The sequence below is a fragment of the Lissotriton helveticus genome, chromosome 1_2 (genome assembly GCF_964261635.1).
Source record: "Lissotriton helveticus chromosome 1_2, aLisHel1.1, whole genome shotgun sequence".
NCBI classification, from domain to species: Eukaryota; Metazoa; Chordata; class Amphibia; order Caudata; family Salamandridae; genus Lissotriton; species Lissotriton helveticus.
Window position 1 is genome coordinate 290,067,510 of NC_136058.1, and position 27,039 is coordinate 290,094,548.

General features: G+C 47.3%; 1 protein-coding gene across 3 annotated transcripts in view; it reads left to right on the forward strand.

The window, feature by feature from the left end:
- Positions 1 to 27,039, forward strand: part of BTBD19 (BTB domain containing 19) — a 1,311,048-nt gene that overhangs the window by 1,223,406 nt on the left and 60,603 nt on the right. For 2 of the 3 annotated variants that reach the window (XM_078671753.1, XM_078671755.1), the window contains exon 5: positions 111 to 179. The exons of the other annotated variant lie outside the window; for it this stretch is intronic. In XM_078671753.1, the coding sequence (XP_078527879.1) occupies positions 111 to 179 (69 nt within the window). The remainder of the gene's footprint in view (positions 1 to 110; positions 180 to 27,039) is intronic. 3 annotated transcript variants of the gene reach the window in all.

The window sequence follows — 27,039 nt, forward strand, 5'->3', positions numbered from 1 at the left end:
ATGGTTTGCTCCAACTCTACACTTGCACAGAACTGTCCAACCTTTTCATTGCAAAATAATTCTGCCCAAGTCCTCACAATAACTCCATAACCCTTGTATTTTCTTTGCAGGCGGCTGTGACATACGGACAGGACGACATGAAGAAGCAGTGCCTGACTTTTATTGAAGGTGCCACACAAGTAAGTGTAGATCACGGCTAGTGCATGCTTACATATGTGTATCCACCTTGGCGGGGATGCAGCTCTGAAATCCATAAAGAGCTGTAACCATCGCTCTCAATGGATCCTCGACCAATCTTTATGGGGAAATAGAAATGCTCTTTGTAGTGCTGGAGGTGCGGTTCTACACAATGTATGAGCTCTAGGGACATGTTCTCGATATCTAGGAGAAAAACCTACCACCAATAAAGGGCATGCGGAAATCAGATGTACATACATATGATGGGTGTGCCATGTTATCATCGGTCTCCCGCACAGGTCAGGCACACCAGTGTCGCTCTGGGATAGTAAAAGTGTCACTCATTATTGGGACGTACCCCATATCTAGTTCATTTTATGATAACCCTTGAAGTAGGCCGCGTAGGGTTAGAAACTTGGTTGTAAATAACCTAAAGGTCAGATGTTGGGCTAGCCTCACTCATTGACTAGCCTCACTCATGGACTCCGTCATCTTTGATGAATAATAGAACTTGAGGAGAAGAGGGATTTTGCTTGGAAATACTTTGAAGACACATCAAGTTACCATGCCTATGGCACCTGCTTTTGAAGACAGAGCTGAAGTTGTCTCTCTCTCTCTCTCTCTCTCTCTCTCCTTCTTTCGCTATTCAAATCGTTGTTTATCATTTTCTGGTCATTGATGCATTTAAATCAGAGCTAGTAAGTTATTTACCAGAGTGTCTACAGACGTTGCTACCCAACTACCTCCTGTAGAATGGAGAAAGCTCCAAAGCAAAAAAACGAACAGTAATTTGGTAGCCACGAAAATTGACCTCTGATGATAGGAAAAAACATGAGTCAAATCACTCTTTATCTAAAGCCTCTCAGCGGTGTTCGCCTTCTACTCAACGGGATTGATCCCCGGATAATACTAGAAATAAGTTAAACTGACTGCCGGCGCTCACCATCCATGCTTTCACTCTGAACTGGATTCAGCTCTAAATGTGTTCATGATAAAATTGAGAATATAAGGAAGGACCTTAAAATATCTCATCCATTCAGTCTTATGCTGAGCTCTGAAGAAGCAAACGTTATCCAAACTGAAATACAGCCCTGGTTCAGATGGAGCTGAATCATGCAGTCATGCAAGCCTTAAAGCCAAGCCAACTTCATGGCCATCCTTTCTGGTCCGCTGCAGTGTGCGCAAAGAGTTAGATGATAGGCTCTTGCGTTTTTGACTCATAAGCCTCCTTTGCTCAGGCTGCAGTACGGTCAAACCAAACAAGCAGGCCTCAATCATCTTACTTAGGTAGTACCCACTATTGGGTGCTTGCCAACCTCCTTCTTCTGAGTTATCATAAATGTTCCCGTCCTTAAAACGTCCTGGTGAAGGTAGGAGTAATCCCACGCTGGTCCTGACGTGCCTGGCCTCGTCACCAGGCAGATTGCACCACGTCAACTTTCCGGGTGTCCGATGACGCTGTAAGATCTTATAAGATCAGCATAGTAGCTTGTTTCTGGTCTAGGACTTCGACCAGACAACCTTGCACATGGAGGAGAGCCATCTCGGTCACTTCGCTAGCTTGAAACCTTGATTCAAACAACACCAGTGCTTTATATGTCTGAGCGATTCAAGAAAAGGTGCGCTCGAATGAGCGTATGTTCAGATCTGCAGCAATCCTAAAATGGCAGCCAGTTTGAGTTTACTCTGGAATAGTTGTGACTATGAACCCCAGGCCTACAGGCTACTGTTTCTGACAGTCCTCAGGCCTGAAGCGTTATACAGTTACAGGCTATGCCGGCACGCTAACCCTGCTATGTGACCCATCTATCCGCATTCGCTTCCAGGTAGTGTTTTTGTGCCAAGGCTAGACTAAGCCTGTCCACCCTGCCCACATTTCCTCTGCTGCCCTGCCTGCAACCCAGTGGTGTGAATCCACTACCCACCATGGCGGTCTGCAGTCTTTGTATAAGTAGGCCTAAAAATTAATTATTTTTAATTGAGTGTCGCGTGACAATGACTATGGAGGAGTTTAGCTCGGAGTGGATTTGCGGTACTTGCAGAGCCCAGGAGGCTGATACCGCACCCCCTTTGTATAATGTCTACATACAACCATTACATCTCTTGCTTCAAGCACAGGGGAGCATCCGCATAAGCACACAAACATGCAGACGACATGTAAATAATTACGTTATAAGGAGGCGCGAGCTATTGGTCATTATGGCAAATCCAATCCCAGTAGAGAATCATTCAAGAACTGTCTAAATAAGCTGAAATCTAAATTATAACTGTGCCTTACATTAATAAAAAATACATATCCATCTCAAAGTTCTATCCAGCTGTAAAACCCCAATAAACTGGAGGCACAGACTTCTAAACCACTACAAAGCCTTGGAAATGGTTGAACGTGTGCCATACAAATACCTAAAACCTAACAACTGATCCCGTGAGGATACCTATTTTTTCCAAGTTTTCCACTTTAGGTGCCGTCTGCATTATTAATTATTCTTTCTACCACCTTTGATATTTTCCATTGCGTGAAACCTTATTTGACCACCGATCATTTAGCAGCTGTTCCACATCCCAACAATGGTGCTAAGTACGATGACCACGTTTCTCTACATACTGGTGTTTCGCACCATGTTTTGCGCTGATTTGTGGTGGTGCACCATCAGTCTGTGTGTGTTGTGACTATCTCGCACTTGTGCTGTGGATGGTGCATCTGTTATGAATAATATGTCTTTTCTATTCTGGGCATTCCCCTGACTGAGTGACATGTGCCAGTCAATCCATCTAAAAGTGAATACTAGAATTAGTAAAACGTCCCAAGTGTGATTTATATGACACACATTTAGGTTATATTATTGTATGGTCGATTCTCGCTGAGAGCCCCTATTGTTTATTTAAGTTGATAACTCACTGATGTGATGTAGCAACAGTTGATATTAAAACTTGTTACCCACTGTTGCTGTGTCATAAAGGGCTTCCAGCCAGAAGACTGGCTCTCTGAGTGCTTCTTGACTGCTTTTACTGAAAGCACAGCTGCAGGAGGGGGTGTAGGGGGGGAAGCAGGGGATGTGCTGGGGTTTGGTCAAGGATGGCAGGTAAGGTTTTTTTTTTGTTACCTTGGTGATAGGGGTAAATAACAGAGGCCATGTTATGCATGACTCCCCATTACTCCTCTTCCTCTGCTTAGCAGTTGAAAGTAGGGACAGACATTTTTGGTGGCCATACATATCATAATATTATACATGGGTAAAAAGTGAGTTATGGGGATGTTTTTCACCTGGAGGTTCTGGGTGACATCTGAGACAACTTCGCTTTCTTTTCCTATTTGAGGTCACTTATAACCCCTCGGTGCAAAACATCCCAGTAATTCACTGTTGTCCATCTTTAATTCTACATGTTAGGTGTGGCTCTCACAGAGAGACATTGGTGTGAATGAGCGGATTCTACATCCAGTAATTAACTGCTCTGACATAGCAACAGTTCTCAACAAAAGCTGCTACCTGCTGTTGCTACGTATTAAAGGAGTTCCCGGCTGCTCTGGCTTGGATCGCAGTTTCTGGAAGGCACAGAAATTGGTTGGGGTGGGTGACAGGAAACCATGTTTTGTATCATTTGGGACTTTGAGAGACACCATGTTATGTATAGGTTTCCAATTATTTCTCTGCTCCTGCGTAGCAGTTGAAAGCAGGGGCAGATGATTTTGGGTGCCATATATAACCAAAAATTATAGTTTGGTGAAAAGTGAGTTAAGTGAATGTTTTTCTTCTTAGGGTTCTGAGTCACACTATAGACAACTCGAGCTTCACTCTCATCTATTTGATGTCACTCAGAACCCCTTGGTGAAAACCAATCCCCGTAATTTACTGTCACCCAAGTATAATTCTATATATGTTCCGCAATGTGGTAATCAAATGTACATGAATATATGTTCAGTATTTAATTTGAATGCTGTTTGCATTGTTTATTTAAAAAAACAACGCTACCTCGCAGAACGAAAATAATGGAAAGGGCTTTATGCCACTTTCTGTTACATTTTTTTTATAAGAATTTCTAACAACAATAATATTATGTTATAAATGCCGAACACAGAGACTGAAGGATACAGGAGAAGTTGCATACCAGGCAACACTGGCTCAGACGGTACCGAATCACATCTCCGGTACCAACTGAAGACTACCGGGAAGGAAAGCATTAGCCTTTGCTCACTGATTTATTAGTGGAGCTGGCCTCGTGGGACAAGAATAGCAGACATTACGTCTGCATTGAAAATAAGATCTGTTGTTGGCTGTGTACCATCCCTGAAGCTCAAAATAGGTTTTATTTTCTGCTGTGCTAGAATTAGATTAGCATTTCGAAGAAGTTGAATGAGGGCAGGATTGGTATAGATTTATTCCTGCAACCATGTTAGAGTGGGTCCTCTTATTTACAATTTTGGCTGCCATTTTATTTGTCCTCTTTGTGATTACAGTTCATATAATGTGCTCTAGACTAGCATTCTGATTTTAAATAAATATTTTAAATGTATCAGTCATGTTCTACTGTTCTTGCTGTGTCATTATTTAATGAAAGAAGGTATGGGATTCCATTAATTATCCTTGCAATTTCTCAAGTGATTGATCGTTTCCTGAAACACATCTTGTTCAAATATATCTCAGTGGGTTGTAAAATGGTTGCCGTACAACTGTTTTACTGATTCTGGTTAGTCCTTGGGGCCAAGGAGTCTAGTAAACTGACCTCTGTGGTTCTACAAAAATCTAGAGAATATATTACATTTGATTCAACTTTTGAAAGATAGGATTATATTTAAAGACCTGCTACTCACAGGTAGGCCATTTATGGCAGGGCTGCAAAGTACCGCAGTAGGAACATTGACAGCCAACTCTGATTTTGCCTTAGACCCCCTGGACCTCGCCTTGCTACTCCTCATCTCGGGGGTAACGAAGGCCGCAGCGGGAACAGTCCATTGACCATCAAACATTTTTTAATAGATTTCTGCACTGTTGAGCAGTATTCCTACACGAGTAATCAGTAAAGGTGCAATATCTGTCCCTTGTGACCCCAACACCACGGTGCATACTCTTGCAAACTCAAAGCCTACTAATGGAATACCCTCAGTGCATGCCAATAATGCGGGTGCTAATCCAAGCGGCTTCACCGACAATAATGCAGCTAATGATGCAAGGCAGCATACATAACCAGGGGCTGCAGGTAGGCAGCATTCACCTCTTACCAACCCATTTTTTTCTGGAAATTTGCTGGATGATTGTTTACGTGATAGATCAGTGTACAATTAAATCATTGAAAGCTGCCTTCAAGCGACCGAAAGAACTGGTGCCTGCAAAGGCTATCCAGGCCTCTAAGGAAAAATTGTCAAATGCATTTTTGATTTAAGAAAGCAGAAGGCACCAAAACTCTATAGCACTCCCCAAAATTCTACCATCTCCTTCCCTGCATTGAGACGGTAAGCTCTGCAGTCCTGCATCTTAGATTGAGACAATGCACCAGATGCATTTTTCCCACGAGGAGACGTCCCTTGCTCTGAACACTATATTCCCTTTTGAACACAATAAAACAGTCCTTGTCAACAATCTTAAAACCATCCTGCAAGAGGCTTTCTGTTGATTATTGCTATCGACCACTGAAATGCTATGCCAAATAAACACATAGTGCCTTGAAGCATGTTAATCAAATCTGCATGCCATGGTCATCCCGATTTGGAATACAACGGTGATAGCAGGCAAGCATAGCACCAAACACAACCCTCAGGGGCGTAGCTTCAGGAGGGGTGTTTGGGGTGTTACCTCCACCCCCCCACCGAGATAAGATGCATTCTTGGCTTGGCAATTGGGTCCAGGGGCTTTGAGTCGGGTGTGCTATGCCTGTGGGGGGGGGGGGGAGGGGGGGGACGGACGAGGGGTTGTGAGCCAAGAATGAAAAACAAAACAGCAACCATCGATGTAAACTGAGTGAGAGAGAGGCCCATATAGTGGCTGAATTTCAAAATGTGAAACCAGATAACCAGGATTCAATACCGGCTTCTCTGCCTGTCCAAATTGTGTGATCCTAGGCAAATATTTTATTTCACTTTTCCTCCTTTTTAGGTCTCGCGACCTATCAATGCCCGCAAGCGCATTGAGGGAGCGAGAATTCAAGTGCTCAAAAAACTCGTGAAACCAAGGTTTTCGTTCGTGCGGTTTTCTTTAAGTTCACGTGAATCACGTGAGCAAACAAGCACGCGCATTCACGGCCGCACAGCACATCAAAGGGCTTCGCCCAGCGTGCGCTCTGCGGCTTCTCCTCCCCTAACACGCTATCTCAGCTCTCCTGCCCCCGGCCGCACAGCACATCAAAGGGCTTCGCCCAGCGTGCGCTCTGCGGCTTCTCCTCCCCTAACACGCTATCTCAGCTCTCCTGCCCCCATCCGGCTTCCCTCCGGCCATTTGCCACACTCCTTGATTGGGCTCGTCCAGGCAGTGAGGGAATGGAATAAAAAAAACGTCTGAATGCGCATATTGTAAAATCCTGTTGAACTGTAAGCAGGCATGTGCTGGTCGGAGAATTAGCTTACCAGAGGGGATGACTGATTGCAAAACTATGTAAGTAACGTAAATACGACACATATTGCATAACAAATGCTCTAGGTGTCACATTTGCAAAAGTTAAAACTATTGGCATTGTAAATGACAAAGCTATTAATTTTGCTATTTTCAAAACCAACACATAAATACAAAATTTCTCATTTACAATACCAATAGGTTAAACTTTCCTAATGCGAGACCTATTGGCAACGCCAGTGCTTGTTCTTTATTGTCACATATCGGCGCACTTTGAAATACTTGAGTTCAGGATGTGCTCTGTTCAAGCACCTCTTATGTATAATTTAATAGACTATAATTCTGCCCCATCTAGACTAAGGGGCAGATTTATGATAACTGGCGCATCCCCAGGGATGCGCCAGTTATTTTGCACCGCTGCTTCGCCACCCATGGTGCGCCGCATTTACAATGCGGCGCACCATGGGGCAAAAATGGCACAAATGCGTGACGCATCTGTGCCGTAAAGGTGGCGCATTGCTGGAGTTGCGTCGCAAGCGCGACGCAGCTCCAGCAAGGCTCGGGGGTGCCCCATCTATACAATGCTGCGTCAAGACCTACGCGTGCTTCAAGCAGGCGCAGGGTTTTGATGCAGCATTGGCCTGAAAGTGACTGAGTGAAATCTTATTGATTTCACTCAGCCACTTTTGCGAGGCGCACCTGCCCCGGAACGCCCACCCTGCGCCGGAACGCCCACAAGTGGCGCAGGGCTTTACAACGTGACGCATCTGCCTAGATGCGTCACGTTGTAAATGGGTCGTAGGGATGCGCCACGTTTACGCCGCAGTTGCGTGACGCAAACGTGGCGCATTCCCATCACAAATCTGCCCCAAAGAATCTAGGCTACGTTTAGAGTTTACCTGACTACTGACTTGCCTCCTAATTTACTAATGGCATTGTTGTTTGGGTGCAAGTCATGAATGTTACTAAAAACTGTCACTTATTTTTGCTACACCTTATTATATTCTCCTATGTGTTTAATTCAAAATAGGTTGAGTTTTTATATCAACACAACTCTGAGTATATATAAGTGACTCCTTCAGGAACCTATTGTCTTCTGATTAAGTTTATACCCATTATGGATGACAGCATTCCATAATGGTCTCCTGGTTTAGAATAAGTAGCCATATGAGATGCAGTGCACTGCAGATTAAATAAGTGGCAAGCAAGCAACTCATTACCATTGTTTTGAGAGCTGTAGTATCCTCCAAGGAAACATTGAAACAAAAAAAGAGAAGAAACAAAGAATGAAAGGCGATCTATGAAAAGAGAACATTTGAAAACTGAAGGACTGGGCAACCATCCCTGTCACAGAAGTGCACTGATTTTCAGGCGGGTGGCACATGTGATCAGAAAATACCGTAATTCACAGGGCAAAAGAGGCAATGGCTAATGTGGACTGAACTATTACCCCATGCAGTGTGCTGTCATGGATGGAAGCAGAGTGTAAATGACACTTAGACCAGTGGCAGTGCAGAGCTGTCCCAAAGGCCCTCTGTGTAGCTCTCTCTACACATATATAGGGTTTTTTATTAAAAGAGACAAAGAGACAACAGATGGCTAAAATGAGATTCTAGCAAGAATTATTACAGTGCAAATCTTCGACCCTAGGTTTTGTCAAATGTGGTAACAGCACCAAAATCCGCCGCTACAAAGATAAACTGTGCCATTCATGTAGCAAAATAGCTATCTGTAAACTCTAACACAGAGAAATAACAATCCACCCTTAAGGGCCTTATTTCAATGTCGGCCAGACTTACGTCCGCCCAACACCGTTGCGGATACGGGTTCAACCAACCTCCAGTCGGCAGTCCTGACCACTGAATTTCGCAAGCTCCTTTTTAGGTCTCGCCTACAACGAACGCGCTGAAAGCGCGTTCTCGCAAGCGAGAACTATAGTCGTCGTCTCAGCAGTCTGAGACCGATGAAGTGAGACAAGACCTGGCCGCGTGCAGCGCTTTTCCCATAGGATAACGTTGTGCGTGCGGCCAGGTCTTGTCTCCACAGTCTGGCAATGCAGACTGGATCGCGACGCGCGCCTGCTGGAATGCAGGGGGAGTCTGCAGAGGGCCGCGCGGCGCTCTTCACGAGGCGCGCGGCGGTGATAAACGGGCTGGCTGCTCACTGCAGAATGTCTCTGAATTAACTGGAAGTTTGAAGTGGCTGCAAGTGCGGATCGCCTTCTGCCGATGTATGTAAACTCTGCTGAGCGGCTGCTGTGAGTTCTGTTCTGAAGTGCACTGTTGTCTGTTGGTGAGTGAGGTGAGAACATAGCATGCTGCTGTTAGCATGCTGACATCCATCCAAGGGAGGTGCCAGTGCAGTGTTGATGATTACTTGTTCTTTTGACGTATGGCGCATCTGTCAGTGAGCCACAGACGGTGCGTCACTCAGAGCTTTCACCGGTACCTTTCCTCTGGTAGAGCAGCGTGTGGCTTTTCATCCCTCAGGCAGGAGCTTTCCATATTTCAGTGCTGCTTGCTTGCAAACAGAGGTTGGCTAGTGTCCCCAGTGTGTGTGAGTGAGCAGTTTGAGCTGAATTGTGTAAACCTGCTCTTCCAAGTGTGTCCGCTGAAGACAGTAATCGTAACTTCAGTTACAAATACTACCTGCTACTCTCTCTTTTAGAGAAGCGTGCACGTCCTCCCTGCTGCCGAAGGCGCAGAATACCGAGCCGATTGAAGAAAGCATCCTCCAGCCAAGGCGATGTGATTCTGCTTTGCCTGGCTGTTGTCTTATTGTAATCGGTTCGCGCTTCCACCAAATCCCATCCGAAGTTTATCCTTTCATATTTACCGTACGTTTTTTTTTATTTGCACAGTTGATTGATTGTTCAATGCTTAATTCATGCGGAAGCATGTTTTTAAGGCAAATCACCAGGTTTCCAACCGATGCAATGTTTTTTTTTTATCAGCGTGGCAGAGGGAAGGGGGTCCAAGGTTACTCCACATGCTTTAACAAGAAAGCTATTTGGAAAGGAGAGTGATCATTTCCTGGTGCTCAAGAGGCTCGGGCCAGCTGTTTCTCAAACTGCAACATCTGTTTCATTTTGAGATTCTTTCTCATGGTCTGAGCACTATGCATTGAAAGTAAGCCGCTTATTTGGTGGTGGGTGTTTTAATTTCTCAGGCCTGGTCGCCTCCATCATAGAGACAAGGACATTGTTTCCTAAATGTTATTTGTTTTGATAGTTTACCATAGCATAAACCAGGCCCAAACAGAGTTTCAAGTAGGCTGTCCAAAGGGACATAGCAGTATTTGAAAAGTAGAATGGTATTAGACAAAAAGGAAAGGCATTCAGTAGAGAAATGTGTTAAAATTAAATAGTCATAAAATGTTTTAAAACACATACCGTTATGAAGCAATAAAGGGGTTTGAGCAGTCCCAGGATAAATCAAGACATTTTGGACATGTCAGGCCTACTCATAAACCTAGGAAGGGTCTGAGAAGTGTACACTCATTGGCAATTGACTGTCAGAAAGTTCCAGATATAGGAATAACACTTTAGAAAGATTGGGAGAATAAAGCACGTCCTTGCTGTGAGCTCTTTCTTCCCAAGGTGGGCAGCTTTCAGGCCATGTGTTGAGGTGTATTTGAATGAACTGTCTTTTAAACCGGACAGGAGGTGTCTTAAATGCACATCTAGCCTTAATTGGAAGTCATTTGTCTGAGCGCAGGATTGGTGAATTGTGATTTTAATTGCAGGTACCAGAGAATAGCTTGTGGCTTTTAAAGATGGTAACCTAGTTTTTGGAAGTGCACTGAGTTAGTATATACACACACACACACACACACACCTAAACAACCAACCACACAAACAAACGCCCACGCAACTACCCAAATATACATACACAGTTACACACACAGACGCAACTACTCAAATACACGTATCTGGGCAAGCAAATACACCATATGCCTCACAGACACAAACAACCACATAAATACACCTACTCTGAGAAACGCGCAAACGCAACCACAACAATACACTTGGTACCCATGCAAATATATCCACACGCACAGACGCAGCTACGCAAATACACATTCGCACACATTCATAAGCTTCCATATACACACCTACCCGCACAACCACATAAATACGCACACAGACATACGTACATTAGCAAATATACCCACACGCACAGACGCAACCACACAAATAAGCATAGATTACACCCACACACACAAACATTCACAAACAACCAAATACACATAAACCCCTACACACAAACACCACCACACAAAATACATAGGCGCACACAAATGCGCGTACATACTTACACACACACTAAAACATGCTCACATATACACAGATATGCTCGCATATACATGCATGCCTACACGTATCCACACACACATACATACACATGCATAAATACCTTCAGCGGTTCAGTTGTTTGATTATGCGGTAGTCACTGAAGCAATATTCTCTTGGTGTTTAGTAAATCTGTATACTATCTGCCCGTGGTGTTTCTCTGGGCTCAGATAGCTGGACCAAGGAATGTAATGTTTATGAAATGCGTGAATGGCCCCTCCACTGTTTTCCTCGTTAGTCAACAAAAAACAATATAGGGTTATACCTAATGTTTATGAAAACACAAGTCCTGTAGCAGGACCCATGGGAGTCGGGAGAGATACAGGCACAGCCTACGCTTTCAAAGTCATTGTCTTATCAGACTGTTCGACCTTCACCATCATTGGTCGCATTAGGACACAGGTAACTGGAAACAGATAGGGAAAGGCTGGGGATTTCGAGCACATAGAGGCAGTAAAGGCCTGTGTAGCCAGAACCACCACAGCACCACGCAGCACCACCACAGCATCACTCAGCACCACCACAACATCACTCAGCACCACCACAGCACCACTCAGCACCACCACAGCACCACTCAGCACCACCACAGCACCACTCAGCACCACCACAGCATCACTCAGCGCCACCCCAGCATCACTCAGCACCACTATAGCACCACTCAGCACCACCACATTATCACTCAGCACCACCACAGCACCACCACAGCATCACTCAGCAGCACCACAGCATCACTCAGCACCACCACAGCATCACTCTGGAATACTACAGCATCACTCTGGGACACCACAGCATCACTATGCGCTACCATAGCATTATTATGCGCCACCACAGCATCAATCAGGGTCTCCACAGCATCACTCAGCACCACCACAGCACCACTCAGCATCACCACATCATCACTCAGCGCTACCCCAGCATCACTCAGCACCACCACATTATCACTCAGCACCACCACATTATCACTCAGCACCACCTCAGCACCACCACAGCATCACTCAGCACCACCACAGCACCACTCAGCGCCACCCCAGCATCTCTCAGCACCACCACAGCACCACTCAGCATCACCACATCATCACTCGGCGCTACCCCAGCATCACTCAGCACCACCACATTATCACTCAGCACCACCACATTATCACTCAGCAGCACCACAGCACCACTCAGCACCAGCACAACATCACTCAGCACCACCACAGCATCACTCAGCACCACCACAGCATCACTCAGCACCACCACAGCATCACTCAGCACCACCACAGCATCACTCCGCACCACCACAGCATCACTCCGCACCACCACAGCATCACTCCGCACCACCACAGCATCAATCTGGAACACTACAGCATCATTCTGGAACACCACAGCCTCACTATGCGCTACCACAGCATTATTATGCGCCTCCACAGCATCACTCAGGGCCTCCACAGCATCACTCAGGGCCTCCACAGCATCACTCAGGGCCTCCACAGCATCACTCAGGGCCTCCACAGAATCACTCAGGGCCTCCACAGCATCACTCAGAGCCTCCACAGTATCACTCAGAGCCTCCACAGCATCACTCAGAGCCTCCACAGCATCACTCACGGCCTCCACAGCATCACTCACGGCCTCCACAGCATCACTCACGGCCTTCACAGCATCACTCACGGCCTCCACAGCATCACTCACGGCCTCCACAGCATCACTCACGGCCTCCACAGCATCACTCACGGCCTCCACAGCATCACTCACGGCCTCCACAGCATCACTCACGGCCTCCACAGCATCACTCACGGCCTCCACAGCATCACTCACGGCCTCCACAGCATCACTCACGGCCTCCACAGCATCACTCACGGCCTCCACAGCATCACTCACGGCCTCCACAGCATCACTCACGGCCTCCACAGCATCACTCACGGCCTCCACAGCATCACTCACGGCCTCCACAGCATCACTCATGGCCACCACAGCATCACTCAGCGGCATCACTCAGCGGCACCGCAACATCACTATGCGCTACCACAGCATCACTGAATGCCACAGCCTCACTCGTCGCCACCACAACATCACTCCGCGCCATCACAGCATCAATCTGTGCAACCATTCAACAACAACTGGTTCAAATATGTTCTCTCAATGTTTCAAGCTTTATTACAAATGTCACAAAAAGATGTTAATAATTCACTTCTGTTCTTGGATTTTCGTCACAATAAAATACACTGAACATAATCTTCACAAAAGTTATTTACAAAAGTTTAAGCTATTGCCATTATAAATTACAATCACTTTTATTTAAGTATTAATTATTTAAAAAAATTAAAAGCCATTGTTATTTGGAATATCAATACATCTAAGTCACGTAAATACAAAACATGTTGCATTACAAATGCTAAAGCTGTCACATTTGCGAAAGTTATAACTATTGGCATTGTAAATGACAAAGCTATTAATTTAGCTATTTTCAAAACAAACACATAAATAAAAAAATTGTCATTCACAAGACCAAGAGCTCAAACTTTCCTAATGCGAGACCTATTGCATTGCAAATGCTTGTTCTGTATGGGTGCTTGTGCTGCAGTCGGAAACCGGCCACAGCACAAGCTTCCATACAGAAAACAGAGTTTGTGTTCATCCCTGCATCGCATGGCAGGCACCTCATGATGACTGCCACACAGTGCAGAGATGAACAGAGTGGCACCGTAGGTGCCCCTCAACCCCCAACCAGAGGCCGGTGGCTGAAGGGAGCCCTGCTAGGGACCCCAAAGTCGATTTCCGACAGGCTTTCTATGTCGGAAAGCCCGGCATAAAAAGCCTGGCGGAAACCTATATTGTAATCTGGACGGCGTAAAACGCCGTCCATAGGGATTACATGCCTGTTTCGACTGGCAGACTGGCTCCTTGAGCTGATCGGAAGCCAGCCGGAATGTCCAGCCGATTTTAAAACCAACAGCCTTCATTGTAATGAGGCTCTCAGTTTTGAAACCGCAATGAGGCTCGGAAAGCCTCCGAACTGTGTTCGTAGACTTTCCGAGCCTCATTGTAATGAGGCCCTAAGTTTCTATTGACTTTTGTGCTTTCACAATCAATATATCAGACCTACTGTGTTTATCATACCTTTTCATAATAAAAAGATCATACCTATTGTGGTAAATAAATAAATAATTACCGGTACTATTTTTCTATGCATTTAACTGAAAAGGATAGCTCAATAAATAAGAGGCAGAATCCGAGGTGTCTGAGTCATAAGGGCTTTAATCAGATGGCTCGAGCCAATGGACCATCGGGTTCCATCACCTGCAAAGGTTCAGGAAGGGACAGGAATGACAGTCTCAGGAAAAGGGGAATGGCAGCTGCAGCATCTCATTAACATCATACAGTATATATAGTAAAACAGTACAATTTCATTGAATACAGTAGGCGTAACAAGTGACAAACGGAAGATAAGAACATATGGGCGTAAAAAGAAGGCGTGCACAGGGCGTGCACGGAGGCATGTGATGTAAACATCACAGAAGTGTCATGAATGGGTGGATACATGGAGGGGGCTACCTGGGCAGCTGGAACCTTTAACCTACTGGTGCGCGCAAACGGGCCATGACGTGTAACTGGGGAGAGCTGGGGGCTCTGACTTCTGGCATTAGAAGAGGAGACTAAAGTCTGGGATGTCAGGACGACATGTACCTGTGAGAAGTTGGCCTGGTAGGGGATGTTTCCAATTCTGGAACCACCTACTACCTGACCAAACAATCCCTTATGGTGTCTGGTTGTAAGTCAACCTTATTAGACAAGCTATCCTAGGGGTAGCATGGACTAAGCAGCCTAAAGGCTTAACTTAAGAGGTCGTGTTAAGCGAGCTGTTTTACCACATACAATCCTGTAATACCAAATGAAAGGACACCACACAAGTATATATTATAAAAATATATGTGTTTATTACTAAAAACAATCCCCAGTATTCTTTATGAATAAAGGGGCACAAGCGTTAAATCAAAAGCACTGTTTAAACATACAAAGTTGCACAATTATGGATGAGGGCAGGGGGCCACTCAAACCATATACTAAACAAGTGGTATAAGAGAGGCCACTCGAGCAGTGGTTAGGCCTAGGGCCTAGGGAATCGCTGGGAGCAGTCAGGACAAGCAATGCTGAAGTCGGGACTGGCCCTCGGGATTCGGGAGATGTGCGGAAAGCGCACGCACGCACCAATGTTAACCAATGGTGCGTAAAAGTTGTAAAGTTAAAGTTAAAGGACACTTCCGCTGAACCTAGAGGAACAAAACTTAACACACAGACCCTAGAGGTGTGCACCAGTGTGGGAACACCGGCGGAGCAAAGTTACCTCACCCACAGGAAGTGGGTGCACAGGGTCGAAGTGGCGTCGGGTTTTGACTCGCAGACTCTTGGTGCTTGAAGCTGAAAGGGCTGCAGGCGGGTTAAAGATGAAGTGTCCGGTGGAGTCCAAGGGTGGACTCAAGTTGTAGAGTACCTGAAAGCAGAGGGGACAGAGTCTGGGTCACTCAGCAGTGACCAGGGTGGAACCAGGACGGAACCAGGCAATGTCGGGCGCAATCAGGTGGTCGTCGAGGAGCTTCTCTCCGCTGTCACGTGGGCTCTGGGGCATCTGCGACGTCCAGGAGCAGGTCACGATCTGTCCCACGCAGGCTCTCACCGTCGGTGCAGTCGGCTTCAAGTTTGGAGCAAACAAGCCTTGGCAAGAGCAATCCACGCGGGATCGGAAGATTGCTTCTCACTCGGACCAGGAAGGTCAGAGTCGGGGCTCCTTTTCAGGGGAGCTGGTGTGGATCTGGAGCAACCAGATTCACGAGTCTTCTTAGGTAGTTCGTCGGCACAGGGACCACTAGCCAGCTGGCAAGTGACCGGGCCAACGCGTTGAGCCAAATAGTGCCAAAGGGCCCCACGCAGCACTCGTTGAGTGTGGAGGGCTGAACTTCGGCTCAGGAGTAGCTCAGGGTGGGGGCTTCTCAAACCCCGGTGCACAGCTTCGAGGATCACTCGTGGGCTGCACGGTCAGCGTCTCGTGGTCAATTCAAGATGGCGTGCCCCACGCTTCCGGTCGCCTCCACGGGTCTCAGCTTTGCAGGGACTGTGGATCGGGCTGTTAGAAGGCAGGCAGGCTTGATCTCGTCGATCTCAGTCGCTCGAGTTCCGGCGGGAACTGCAACTAAGTAGACGTCGAGGGCTGGATGGTGCCTGCTGCTGCAGGGTGGTCACTCCTTGACCACAAGGGAGATTCTTCGGGCTTCCACGTTGAGATGGAGGGCGAAGGGTCCAGAATATCGTTTCAAATGTTTCTTCCAGGAAATCTGATGTGCATTGGCACTGCTCCCACTCTTATTCGAATCTGGTGGGCGTGATTACCTGCTAGGTCCCCTCCTATGGGTGGGACCCAGGAAGTGGGTGGATACACCCCCTTCCTTTGATCCAGGCCGCCCTGGCACGAGGGCTGGAGTGCCCCAGAACCGGTTTGGCCGGATTATGCAAGGGGCAGCCTTGTGCGCCCCAAGCAGTGTCTGGTTTCTTTCAAACCTCCCTGCTACAATACACTATCTCCTGTCTGGAGGGCGGTGACACCCTCCTGTGACAGGAAACCCTTTGTCCAGGACCCCTTTTGCTGAGTTTCGGTCAGCTCCAGGGGTCCAGACATTTGTCTGTGGCAGAGGCATCCATTTTGTGGATCTTAAGGTCTTTGGAGAAATTAACCGCATTAAAGTAAAGTAACATGTCTTACCCCTCTAGAGGGGTGGAATGCCATCCCCGTCGCCAGAACTGGCGAGGGGATGGTATTCCAAAGCGTATGACACCTTACACGACATGTTTTGATAAAGCCAAACCAAAGTTGCTAAATAGCCGCGAGGATTATAAGGCACTTAATAGTATATGGTATGGCATTATCCTGAAACAGCTTAGGGATTTGTTCCCGACGGCTGCAGACAGGCTCAGCTCATGCTAGAGCTCCATCTCACATAAAAACCACGCACTCAGCCTCCAGGATTGATGAGGCCTGACTATAGGAGTGGCTCACAGGTTTACATGTGTCCAGATATAGGTTTAGACATAGGTATACTATATCTAAGCAAGGGGTGTGTACACCACCTTACCCCAGCTGAGTGATCAGCCAGTTGTGTCAATTTAAGAACCAGCCAGGGGTGGCAAAAGATATGCTGCACCTCATGGTAGGCCTTAGTGGCTCCTATGCCCTGTGCACCTATAGTGCATTATACAGGGGCTGACAAGGAGTCCATTTCCAATTGGTATGTGCCTATAGCACATGTGTCATTAATTTAGTGAGAGAACAGCAGGCTGGGGGTCTGATCAGCAGGCCCACAGCCTCAGTAGTCGAAAACCAGTGAAGCAAAAAGTAAAAATTTGGGGTGACCATAGGATAGCAGACCCTACTCTCCTACACAACCCCCCCCAAACGCAGGGACATTAAACTAACCTTGACCAGATAAGTCTTCATGTTCTAAGTGGAAGTACCTGGAGAGACCATCTGCATTACCATGGTCAGTCCCTGGGCGGTGCTCCACTGTAAAGTCCATCCCCTGTAGGGAAATGGACCACCTGAGCAGTTTGGGATTTTCACCCTTCATCTGATTAAGCCACAAGAGGGGCTTATGGTCTGTTTGCACCAGGAAGTGAGTTCCAAACAAGTAGGACCTCAACTTCTTTAATGCCCAAACCACAGCAAAGGCCTCCCTCTCAATGGCTGACCAACGTTTTTCTCTTGGGGTCAGCCTCCTGCTAATGAAAGCAATTGGCTGGTCTTGACCATCTTGATTAAGTTGTGAGAGCACAGCTCCCACCCCCAACTCAGAAGCATCTGTCTGAACAATGAACTGTTTGGAGTAGTCAGGACTCTTTAGGATAGGTGCAGAGCACATGGCCTTCTTCAGGTCTTCAAATGCCTTCTGACAGCTAACTGTCCACTGAACCTTTTTTGGCATCTTCTTGGATGTCAAGTCATTTAGGGGTGTCACTATAGACCCATAGTTCTTCACAAACTTCCTGTAATACCCAGTCAGGCCCAAGAAGGCTCTGACTTGTGTCTGGGTAACTGGAGGAGCCCAGTCCTGTATGGCCTGGATTTTGCTCTCCAGTGGCTGAACCTGGCCTCCACCAACTAGGTGGCCCAGGTATACAACCTTACTCTGCCCTATCTGGCACTTAGTGGCCTTGATAGTTAGGCCTGCCTTTTGCAGGGCCTCCAAAACTCTCTTCAGGTGGATCAGGTGATCCTCCCAGGTGGAGCTAAAGACAGCAATATCATCCAGATAAGCTGCACAAAAGTCATCCAACCCAGTAAGGACTTGGTTCACCAACCTTTGGAAAGTGGCAGGTGCATTCTTCAAACCAAAGGGCATTACCACAAACTGATAATGTCCACTAGGGGTAGAGAATGCTGTCTTGGCCTTTGACTCCTCAGCTAGTCTGATTTGCCAGTAGCCAGCTGTCAGATCGAATGTGCTCAGAAACTTGGCAGAAGCCAATCTGTCAATGAGCTCATCTGCTCTTGGAATGGGGTGAGCATCTGTCCTAGTGACAGCATTGAGACCCCTGTAATCCACGCAAAACCTCATTTCTCTCTTACCATCTTGGGTATGAGGTTTTGGCACCAGGACTACTGGGCTGGCCCATGGGCTCTCTGATGGCTCAATCACTCCAAGCTCCAACATCTTTTGCACCTCAGCCTTGATGCAGTCTCTGACATGGTCAGGTTGCCTGTAGATCTTATTCTTGACAGGCAGACTGTCACCAGTGTCCACCACATGGGTACACCAGTCAGTCTGGCTGGGTGTGAGTGAAAACAAATGCCTGTGGGCCTGCAAAACTTGTCTGCAGTCCATCTGTTGCTGGTCAGTGAGGCTGCCTGCCAAGGCTACTCCATCAACTGAACCATCATCAGGGTTCTGAGAAAGCAGGTCTGGGAGAGGGTCACTCTCTTCCTCCTGTTCCCCATCTGTGGCCATGAGCAAGCTCATGTCCTCCCTGTCCACAAATGCTTTCAAGCGATTCACATGGATTACCCTGTGAGGGCTCCTGGGTGTTCCAAAGTCTACCAAGTAGGTGACTTCCCCCTTCTTCTCAATAATAGGATAGGGTCCACTCCATTTGTCTTAGAGTGCTGCCCACACCTTCTGTCCTGGTTGGAACTCTACCAGCACAGCCTTTTGGTCATGCCAAGCTTTCTGCAATTCTTGGCTGGCCTCCAGGTTTTTGGATGCTCTTTCCATGTACTCAGCCATCCTGGAGCGGAGACCAAGTACATAGTCCACTATGTCTAGTTTGGGCTTTTTGAGAGGTAACTCCCATCCTTCCTTCACCAAACACAATGGACCTCTCACAGGGTGGCCAAACAAAAGTTCAAAAGGGCTGTAGCCAACCCCCTTCTGTGGGACCTCTCTGTAAGCAAAGAGCAGGCAGGGTAAAAGAATGTCCCATTTCCGCCTGAGCTTCTCTGGTAATCCTTTTATCATGCCTTTAAGGGTCTTGTTAAATCTCTCCACAAGCCCATTGCACTGGGGATGATATGGGGTGGTAAACTTATAGTTTACTCCACATTCCTTCCACATTGCTTTCAGATAGCTGGACATAAAATTCGTCCCTCTATCTGATAGTACCTCCTTAGGAAAGCCCACTCTTGAGAAAACTGCAATGAGGGCCTTTGCCACCACAGGTGCTGTGGTGGTCCTTAGGGGAATAGCCTCTGGATACCTGGTGGCATGATCCACTACCACCAGTATGAATCTGTTCCCAGATGCTGTTTGGGGGTCCATTGGACCCACAATATCAATTCCAACTCTCTCAAAGGGGACCCCCACCACAGGTAGTGGTATTAGGGGGGCCTTTGTTGTGCCACCTGACTTACCACTGGCTTGGCAAGTGACACAGGAGCGACAAAACTCCTTGACATCCTCTGACATGTGAGGCCAGTGAAAGTGTGGAACAAGCCTGTCCCACGTCTTGTTCTGGCCTAAGTGTCCTGCAAGGGGAATATCATGGGCCAAGGTAAGGAGGAATCCCCTAAACTGCAGAGGTATCACCAACCTCCAGGTCATGCCAGGCTTGGGGGCTCTAGCCTCTGAGTAAAGGAGTCCCTCATCCCAATACACAGTATGGGTACCTTGGGCATCCCCAGCAGCCTCAGCAGCAGCCTGCTGTCTGAGGGGTTCAAGGGAAGGGCAATCTAATTGAGCCTGCCTCAGGTCTGCCCTTGAGGGTCCCCCTGTCCCCAGAAACTCAACCTGGTCAGGTTCAAGCTCCTCAGAGACAGTCTCCTCTTGGACTGCAGAATCAGTTTCCTCTGAAACCTGATCCTCAACCTGGGGCAAGGTGGAAGGCGAGGCCTTTCCTCTCTTGCTCCTTCTCTTGGGTTGTGGCTGGTCTATTGTCTCAAGATCCACCACTGGTTCAGGAAGGCACTTCTTAGCCTGAGCCCTTGTCATGGCAAGGACATGCTCTGAAATCCCTAGCATTTCTGCATGAGTCCTGTACTCCACTTCTGACCATGCTGAGCTTTCAAGGTCATTGCCTAACAGACAGTCTACTGGTAGGTCTGCACTCACCACAACTTTCTTTAGGCCATCAACCCCTCCCCAGGAGAAGTTCACAACTGCCACACTATGGGAGGTAGTGGAGTTGCTGGCGTTGGTTACTAGGTAGCTCTCTCCTAGTACAATCTGTCCAGGGTCCACAAAGTCAGGTGTCACCATTGTGACACTGGCACATGTGTCCCTGTATGCTTGAGCCAGTTTCTCATTAATTAAGGGAGTCTGCCTGTATTTGCCCAGGTTAGTGGGGCTTACTGCAGTGGGCAACTCAATGTCCACATCATACAGGAGAACTGCCTGTGTAGGGACTCTGACTAGGCCAGATCCTACTTCAATACCCAGGGTCAACCCAGCTACACCCTTGGACTGTGTTCCACCACTACTTACTGTACTTGGGGTTGCAGTTGCTTTAGGAGCTGTAGTGGTGGGAACTGGATTTGTCTTGGTGCACTCACTGCCCCAGTGTGAAACTGATTTGCAGGTATTACACCAAGGTGTCTTTGGACCTTTGTTCTTCTTCTTCTTGTTACCATTTTGGGAACCACCCTCCTTACTATTAGTTTGGGGGCCTGAAGACTTCTGGTCTTTTTCTTTATCTTTCTGATTCTGATTACCACCCTTCTGGTCTGTTTTCTTCTGGTCACCACCTTGGTTCTGGGGTTTCTGCTTAATCCTTGTTCTGACCCATTTGTCTGCCTTCTTTCCCAATTCTTGGGGAGAGGTCAGATCAGAGTCAATAAGGTATTGATGCAACAGCTGGTTTGTACAGTTATTAAGGATCTGTTCTCTCATCATAAGATTGTACAATCCTGTATAGTCTGAAACTTTACTTCCCTGCAACCAACCCTCCAAAGCCTTAGTGGCACACTCAACGAAATCAGTCCAGTCTTGAGTCTGTGCTTTCTGGGTGTCTCTGAACAACAACCTGTATTGCTCAGTGGTTAGGCCATACCCTTCAATGAGAGCACTCTTCAAAACAGAGTAGTTTTTGGCATCCTCAGGTCTAACTGTGAGGAGCCTGTCCCTCCCTTTCTCAGAAAAGGAGTACCACAAAATTGCAGCCCACTGTTCCTCAGGAACCTGCTGTACCATGCAGGCTCTCTCAAGAGCAGTCATCCATTTGTGGATGTCATCCCCTTCTTTGAAGGGGGCCACAATTTTAGTCAGGTTTCTATTGTCATAGGCCCTGTCTTTTTCTCTTGGAAAATTGCTGCCACCAGTGACATCTAAGCCACTTAATTTCTGCTCTCTTGCCAAGGCAAGTTTAGCTTGAGCTAAGGTGAGTCTAGCTTGACTCAGGGCTACCTCCTCTCTCTCTATCTGGAGTTTGACAGCCCTCATTCTAGCCCTATGCTCAGCTTTCTGAGAAGCAGTCATGCCTCTCTCTGATTCTCTGGAGGCACTAGAAATATGATAGTCCCCTGAGGGAGATCTCACTCTTCTGTTGCCTGGGAGAATCACATGTTGGGTTCTGGGGAGGTGCTGGCCCTCTCCATTCCCCAGTAGGTCCAAGTTGGCCTGGCTAAGCCTACCAACTGGAACCTGGCTACCCTGATCCTGTACTTCTAAGTCCTCAACATCTGAGTCCTCATCCAAGTCATCATCATCCTCCTCTTCAGGGGGATCAACTACAGGGGGGTTCCCTCCATTTCCTGTGTCTAGGGAAGCTGCTTTTGCCTTCTCTAAGTCATCCTGTTCTAGGATTTCCACCAGGATTAGGCAGGTGGGGCTTCTGCCCCTTTTTAACCCTCTTGCTTTGCACAAGGCAATCAAGTCTCTGCGGGTTAACTTGTCATATCCAAAAGTTGCCTGGGTAAGGTCAACTGTCACAGGAGTAGACCCTGAGGCTTTTCCTGTGTCAGACATGGTTACTAGTGAGGTGTAAGTGGTGCACTTACCTACACTAAGTGTTTTCCTACTGTACCTTGCTAGTGAGTTGTAGTCAGGGGTGTGCTACTCCCTTCAACCTACAACTACTAAGTTCAGTAGAACTTAATATGCTAAGCTTTTGATTTTATATGTACCTAGAGGTACTTGATGTGATCTTTCAATTTGATATAAAGATTGCAATGGTAAAACAACAGCAAGCTCAAATCCGCACCGCTGCTCACCAATGTGAGAAGTTGGCCTGGTAGGGGATGTTTCCAATTCTGGAACCACCTACTACCTGACCAAACAATCCCTTATGGTGTCTGGTTGTAAGTCAACCTTATTAGACAAGCTATCCTAGGGGTAGCATGGACTAAGCAGCCTAAAGGCTTAACTTAAGAGGTCGTGTTAAGCGAGCTGTTTTACCACATACAATCCTGTAATACCAAATGAAAGGACACCACACAAGTATATATTATAAAAATATATGTGTTTATTACTAAAAACAATCCCCAGTATTCTTTATGAATAAAGGGGCACAAGCGTTAAATCAAAAGCACTGTTTAAACATACAAAGTTGCACAATTATGGATGAGGGCAGGGGGCCACTCAAACCATATACTAAACAAGTGGTATAAGAGAGGCCACTCGAGCAGTGGTTAGGCCTAGGGCCTAGGGAATCGCTGGGAGCAGTCAGGACAAGCAATGCTGAAGTCGGGAATGGCCCTCGGGATTCGGGAGATGTGCGGAAAGCGCACGCACCAATGTTAACCAATGGTGCGTAAAAGTTGTAAAGTTAAAGTTAAAGGACACTTCCGCTGAACCTAGAGGAACAAAACTTAACACACAGACCCTAGAGGTGTGCACCAGTGTGGGAACACCGGCGGAGCAAAGTTACCTCACCCACAGGAAGTGGGTGCACAGGGTCGAAGTGGCGTCGGGTTTTGACTCGCAGGCTCTTGGTGCTTGAAGCTGAAAGGGCTGCAGGCGGGTTAAAGATGAAGTGTCCGGTGGAGTCCAAGGGTGGACTCAAGTTGTAGAGTACCTGAAAGCAGAGGGGACAGAGTCTGGGTCACTCAGCAGTGACCAGGGTGGAACCAGGACGGAACCAGGCAATGTCGGGCGCAATCAGGTGGTCGTCGAGGAGCTTCTCTCCGCTGTCACGTGGGCTCTGGGGCATCTGCGACGTCCAGGAGCAGGTCACGATCTGTCCCACGCAGGCTCTCACCGTCGGTGCAGTCGGCTTCAAGTTTGGAGCAAACAAGCCTTGGCAAGAGCAATCCACGCGGGATCGGAAGATTGCTTCTCACTCGGACCAGGAAGGTCAGAGTCGGGGCTCCTTTTCAGGGGAGCTGGTGTGGATCTGGAGCAACCAGATTCACGAGTCTTCTTAGGTAGTTCGTCGGCACAGGGACCACTAGCCAGCTGGCAAGTGACCGGGCCAACGCGTTGAGCCAAATAGTGCCAAAGGGCCCCACGCAGCACTCGTTGAGTGTGGAGGGCTGAACTTCGGCTCAGGAGTAGCTCAGGGTGGGGGCTTCTCAAACCCCGGTGCACAGCTTCGAGGATCACTCGTGGGCTGCACGGTCAGCGTCTCGTGGTCAATTCAAGATGGCGTGCCCCACGCTTCCGGTCGCCTCCACGGGTCTCAGCTTTGCAGGGACTGTGGATCGGGCTGTTAGAAGGCAGGCAGGCTTGATCTCGTCGATCTCAGTCGCTCGAGTTCCGGCGGGAACTGCAACTAAGTAGACGTCGAGGGCTGGATGGTGCCTGCTGCTGCAGGGTGGTCACTCCTTGACCACAAGGGAGATTCTTCGGGCTTCCACGTTGAGATGGAGGGCGAAGGGTCCAGAATATCGTTTCAAATGTTTCTTCCAGGAAATCTGATGTGCATTGGCACTGCTCCCACTCTTATTCGAATCTGGTGGGCGTGATTACCTGCTAGGTCCCCTCCTATGGGTGGGACCCAGGAAGTGGGTGGATACACCCCCTTCCTTTGATCCAGGCCGCCCTGGCACGAGGGCTGGAGTGCCCCAGAACCGGTTTGGCCGGATTATGCAAGGGGCAGCCTTGTGCGCCCCAAGCAGTGTCTGGTTTCTTTCAAACCTCCCTGCTACAATACACTATCTCCTGTCTGGAGGGCGGTGACACCCTCCTGTGACAGGAAACCCTTTGTCCAGGACCCCTTTTGCTGAGTTTCGGTCAGCTCCAGGGGTCCAGACATTTGTCTGTGGCAGAGGCATCCATTTTGTGGATCTTAAGGTCTTTGGAGAAATTAACCGCATTAAAGTAAAGTAACATGTCTTACCCCTCTAGAGGGGTGGAATGCCATCCCCGTCGCCAGAACTGGCGAGGGGATGGTATTCCAAAGCGTATGACACCTTACACGACATGTTTTGATAAAGCCAACATACGATGGGGAACACGTAGGGACACATGACAGGGCAAAATTCAATTTTCCTCATTCCCTCCTTGTTCCCTACGTTTCCTTCAGGAAACATCAATATTCATGATACCATCTATCTGTTCATACAGCATCATTTGCTCGTCTCTTATCTTCTGGGAATGGGACATTGGACTTGGAATACAAGAGGTAGCGCACAAGCCGCAAATCGCAGGGCCACATTGTAAACAGAGACAACAACTGAATATGATCATTACTACTATTCCTAGAAATGACAGTACTTTCCATCCCCAGGCAGATATTATATTCCAGAGCCAACCGGACCATGTCCAGGTGCCTGGATTCTGGTGTAGCTGATGGGCAATTTTATGAAGTCTTGTCATAGCTGAATATACAGACGGTGCGTTATTAGGAATGAAAATGCAACAACTAGATCCGATGACTCTACAAGCTCCGCCCCTATCGGCCAGTATGACGTCAAGAACAAGGCGGTTCTGAAGAACGACAAATCTCATAGCAGATTGTTCTTCTGTTAAGTTACCTAGAGCGGAAGTAGTCTCATTCACTACTGCTTCAAGGGTTCTGGTTAACCTACGTATTAGCTTACTATTCTGGACGGGACCTATGAAGAAAAAGAAACCTTTATTGAAATCTGTATACTGTTCTAAGGCAGTTTGTCTGATCGACAATTGGGGACTCGATCTCCCTTCTATGTCTGACATGTACTAGATGTGTATTTCTGTGATAATCAGATGGGGCTAGAAAAACTGGTGGCAGTAGGAAGGCAATGTAACATGTTCCATCCCAATCTAGGGGCAAACGTACATATGCGGTCTGACCACATACAAAGTACGAATGACGTGAGGCTTTGAAAGTAGATTTCCCACTGTCACTATACTTGACCATAGTATTACAATTACTGTGTCCTAGATGTACTGAACCATTCTTTCTAACACATAATTCGCCTTTCACTGGTAGAACCGTTATAGAAGGTGAGTCTGGAGTAGTCTCGGACTGAACATTCAAAACCATGAAATTCGAGGAAAAATTACCTAGATCATATACTTCATTTTCTAGATCTAACCCTGTCCTATGGGAAAGACCTTCCTTGTCTGGAAAACATGTTCTATTCAAAAGGGACTTATCGTCTAAGGATGATGTTAACGTAAACCATGCACCACACGAACCATTGTGTGAAAACGGATAGGGAAAAAGTGGCAGAACTCCCTTCGGTGTCTGGTAAGGGGGGAGTCGACCACACACCCAACAATTAGTGGCATTGCTGGTCTGGTGTGAATAGTGTAGCATACGGATAAAAGTATTGTTGCGCATGGCAAGTCGATAGGATAACTCGTGAGGGGGTAGTTCACTAAAAGTGTGCTCTACTGTATCATTAGAGGAAAGATGTACATGCGAATCAATAGGAGGAAAAAATACATGTAAAACATAACTTATACATGTGATCGTAAGACTCAGAAATAACATAAACAATAACGCAATAATACATCTGCTTCGCAGACTTTTACAATAACTCATTCTCTTGGTGATTCTATCTCTCTCACTATGTGGGTCTATCTCATACATGTCAGGAACCTGTCTAACCGCTTCACCCGAGAGGGACTTAAACAATTAAACTGTCTGACTTGCTAGACCTCAGTTTTAGTTTATACTCCTGCTGCGGAGTTTTCTCTAACAGGGGAAGTTTAGAGTCAGTATCGGGGCAGTCCTTGAAAAAAGTCTTTGGACGGAGTCCATGAAAACGCTTGATGTGGCTGGAATGAAGCCAGCCTTTTCTTCCTTCTAGCTTTACGGCGGTCCTTGTGGTCATCAGAACAAGTTTCGGCTCTTTCCAGCGGGGCTCCAGAGGGCTTGAACGATCAAAATTCCGGATCAAAACCAGATCACCTGGAACGACCTCGTGCGGTTTCACCTGGGTGTTGTCGGGGAAGGCAGCCGCGACCTGTGAACGACAAGAGAGTAGTGCAGACATCAAGGAAGCTAGGTAATCTGTCAGCATATTACTGTCAACATCGGTAATTTTACGTGGCATAGGTGTACCCCACATGTTTGGGGGACGACCAAACACCACTTCGAAAGGTGACAAACCAGAACGGGAGTGAGCGACCATTCTCATATAAAAAA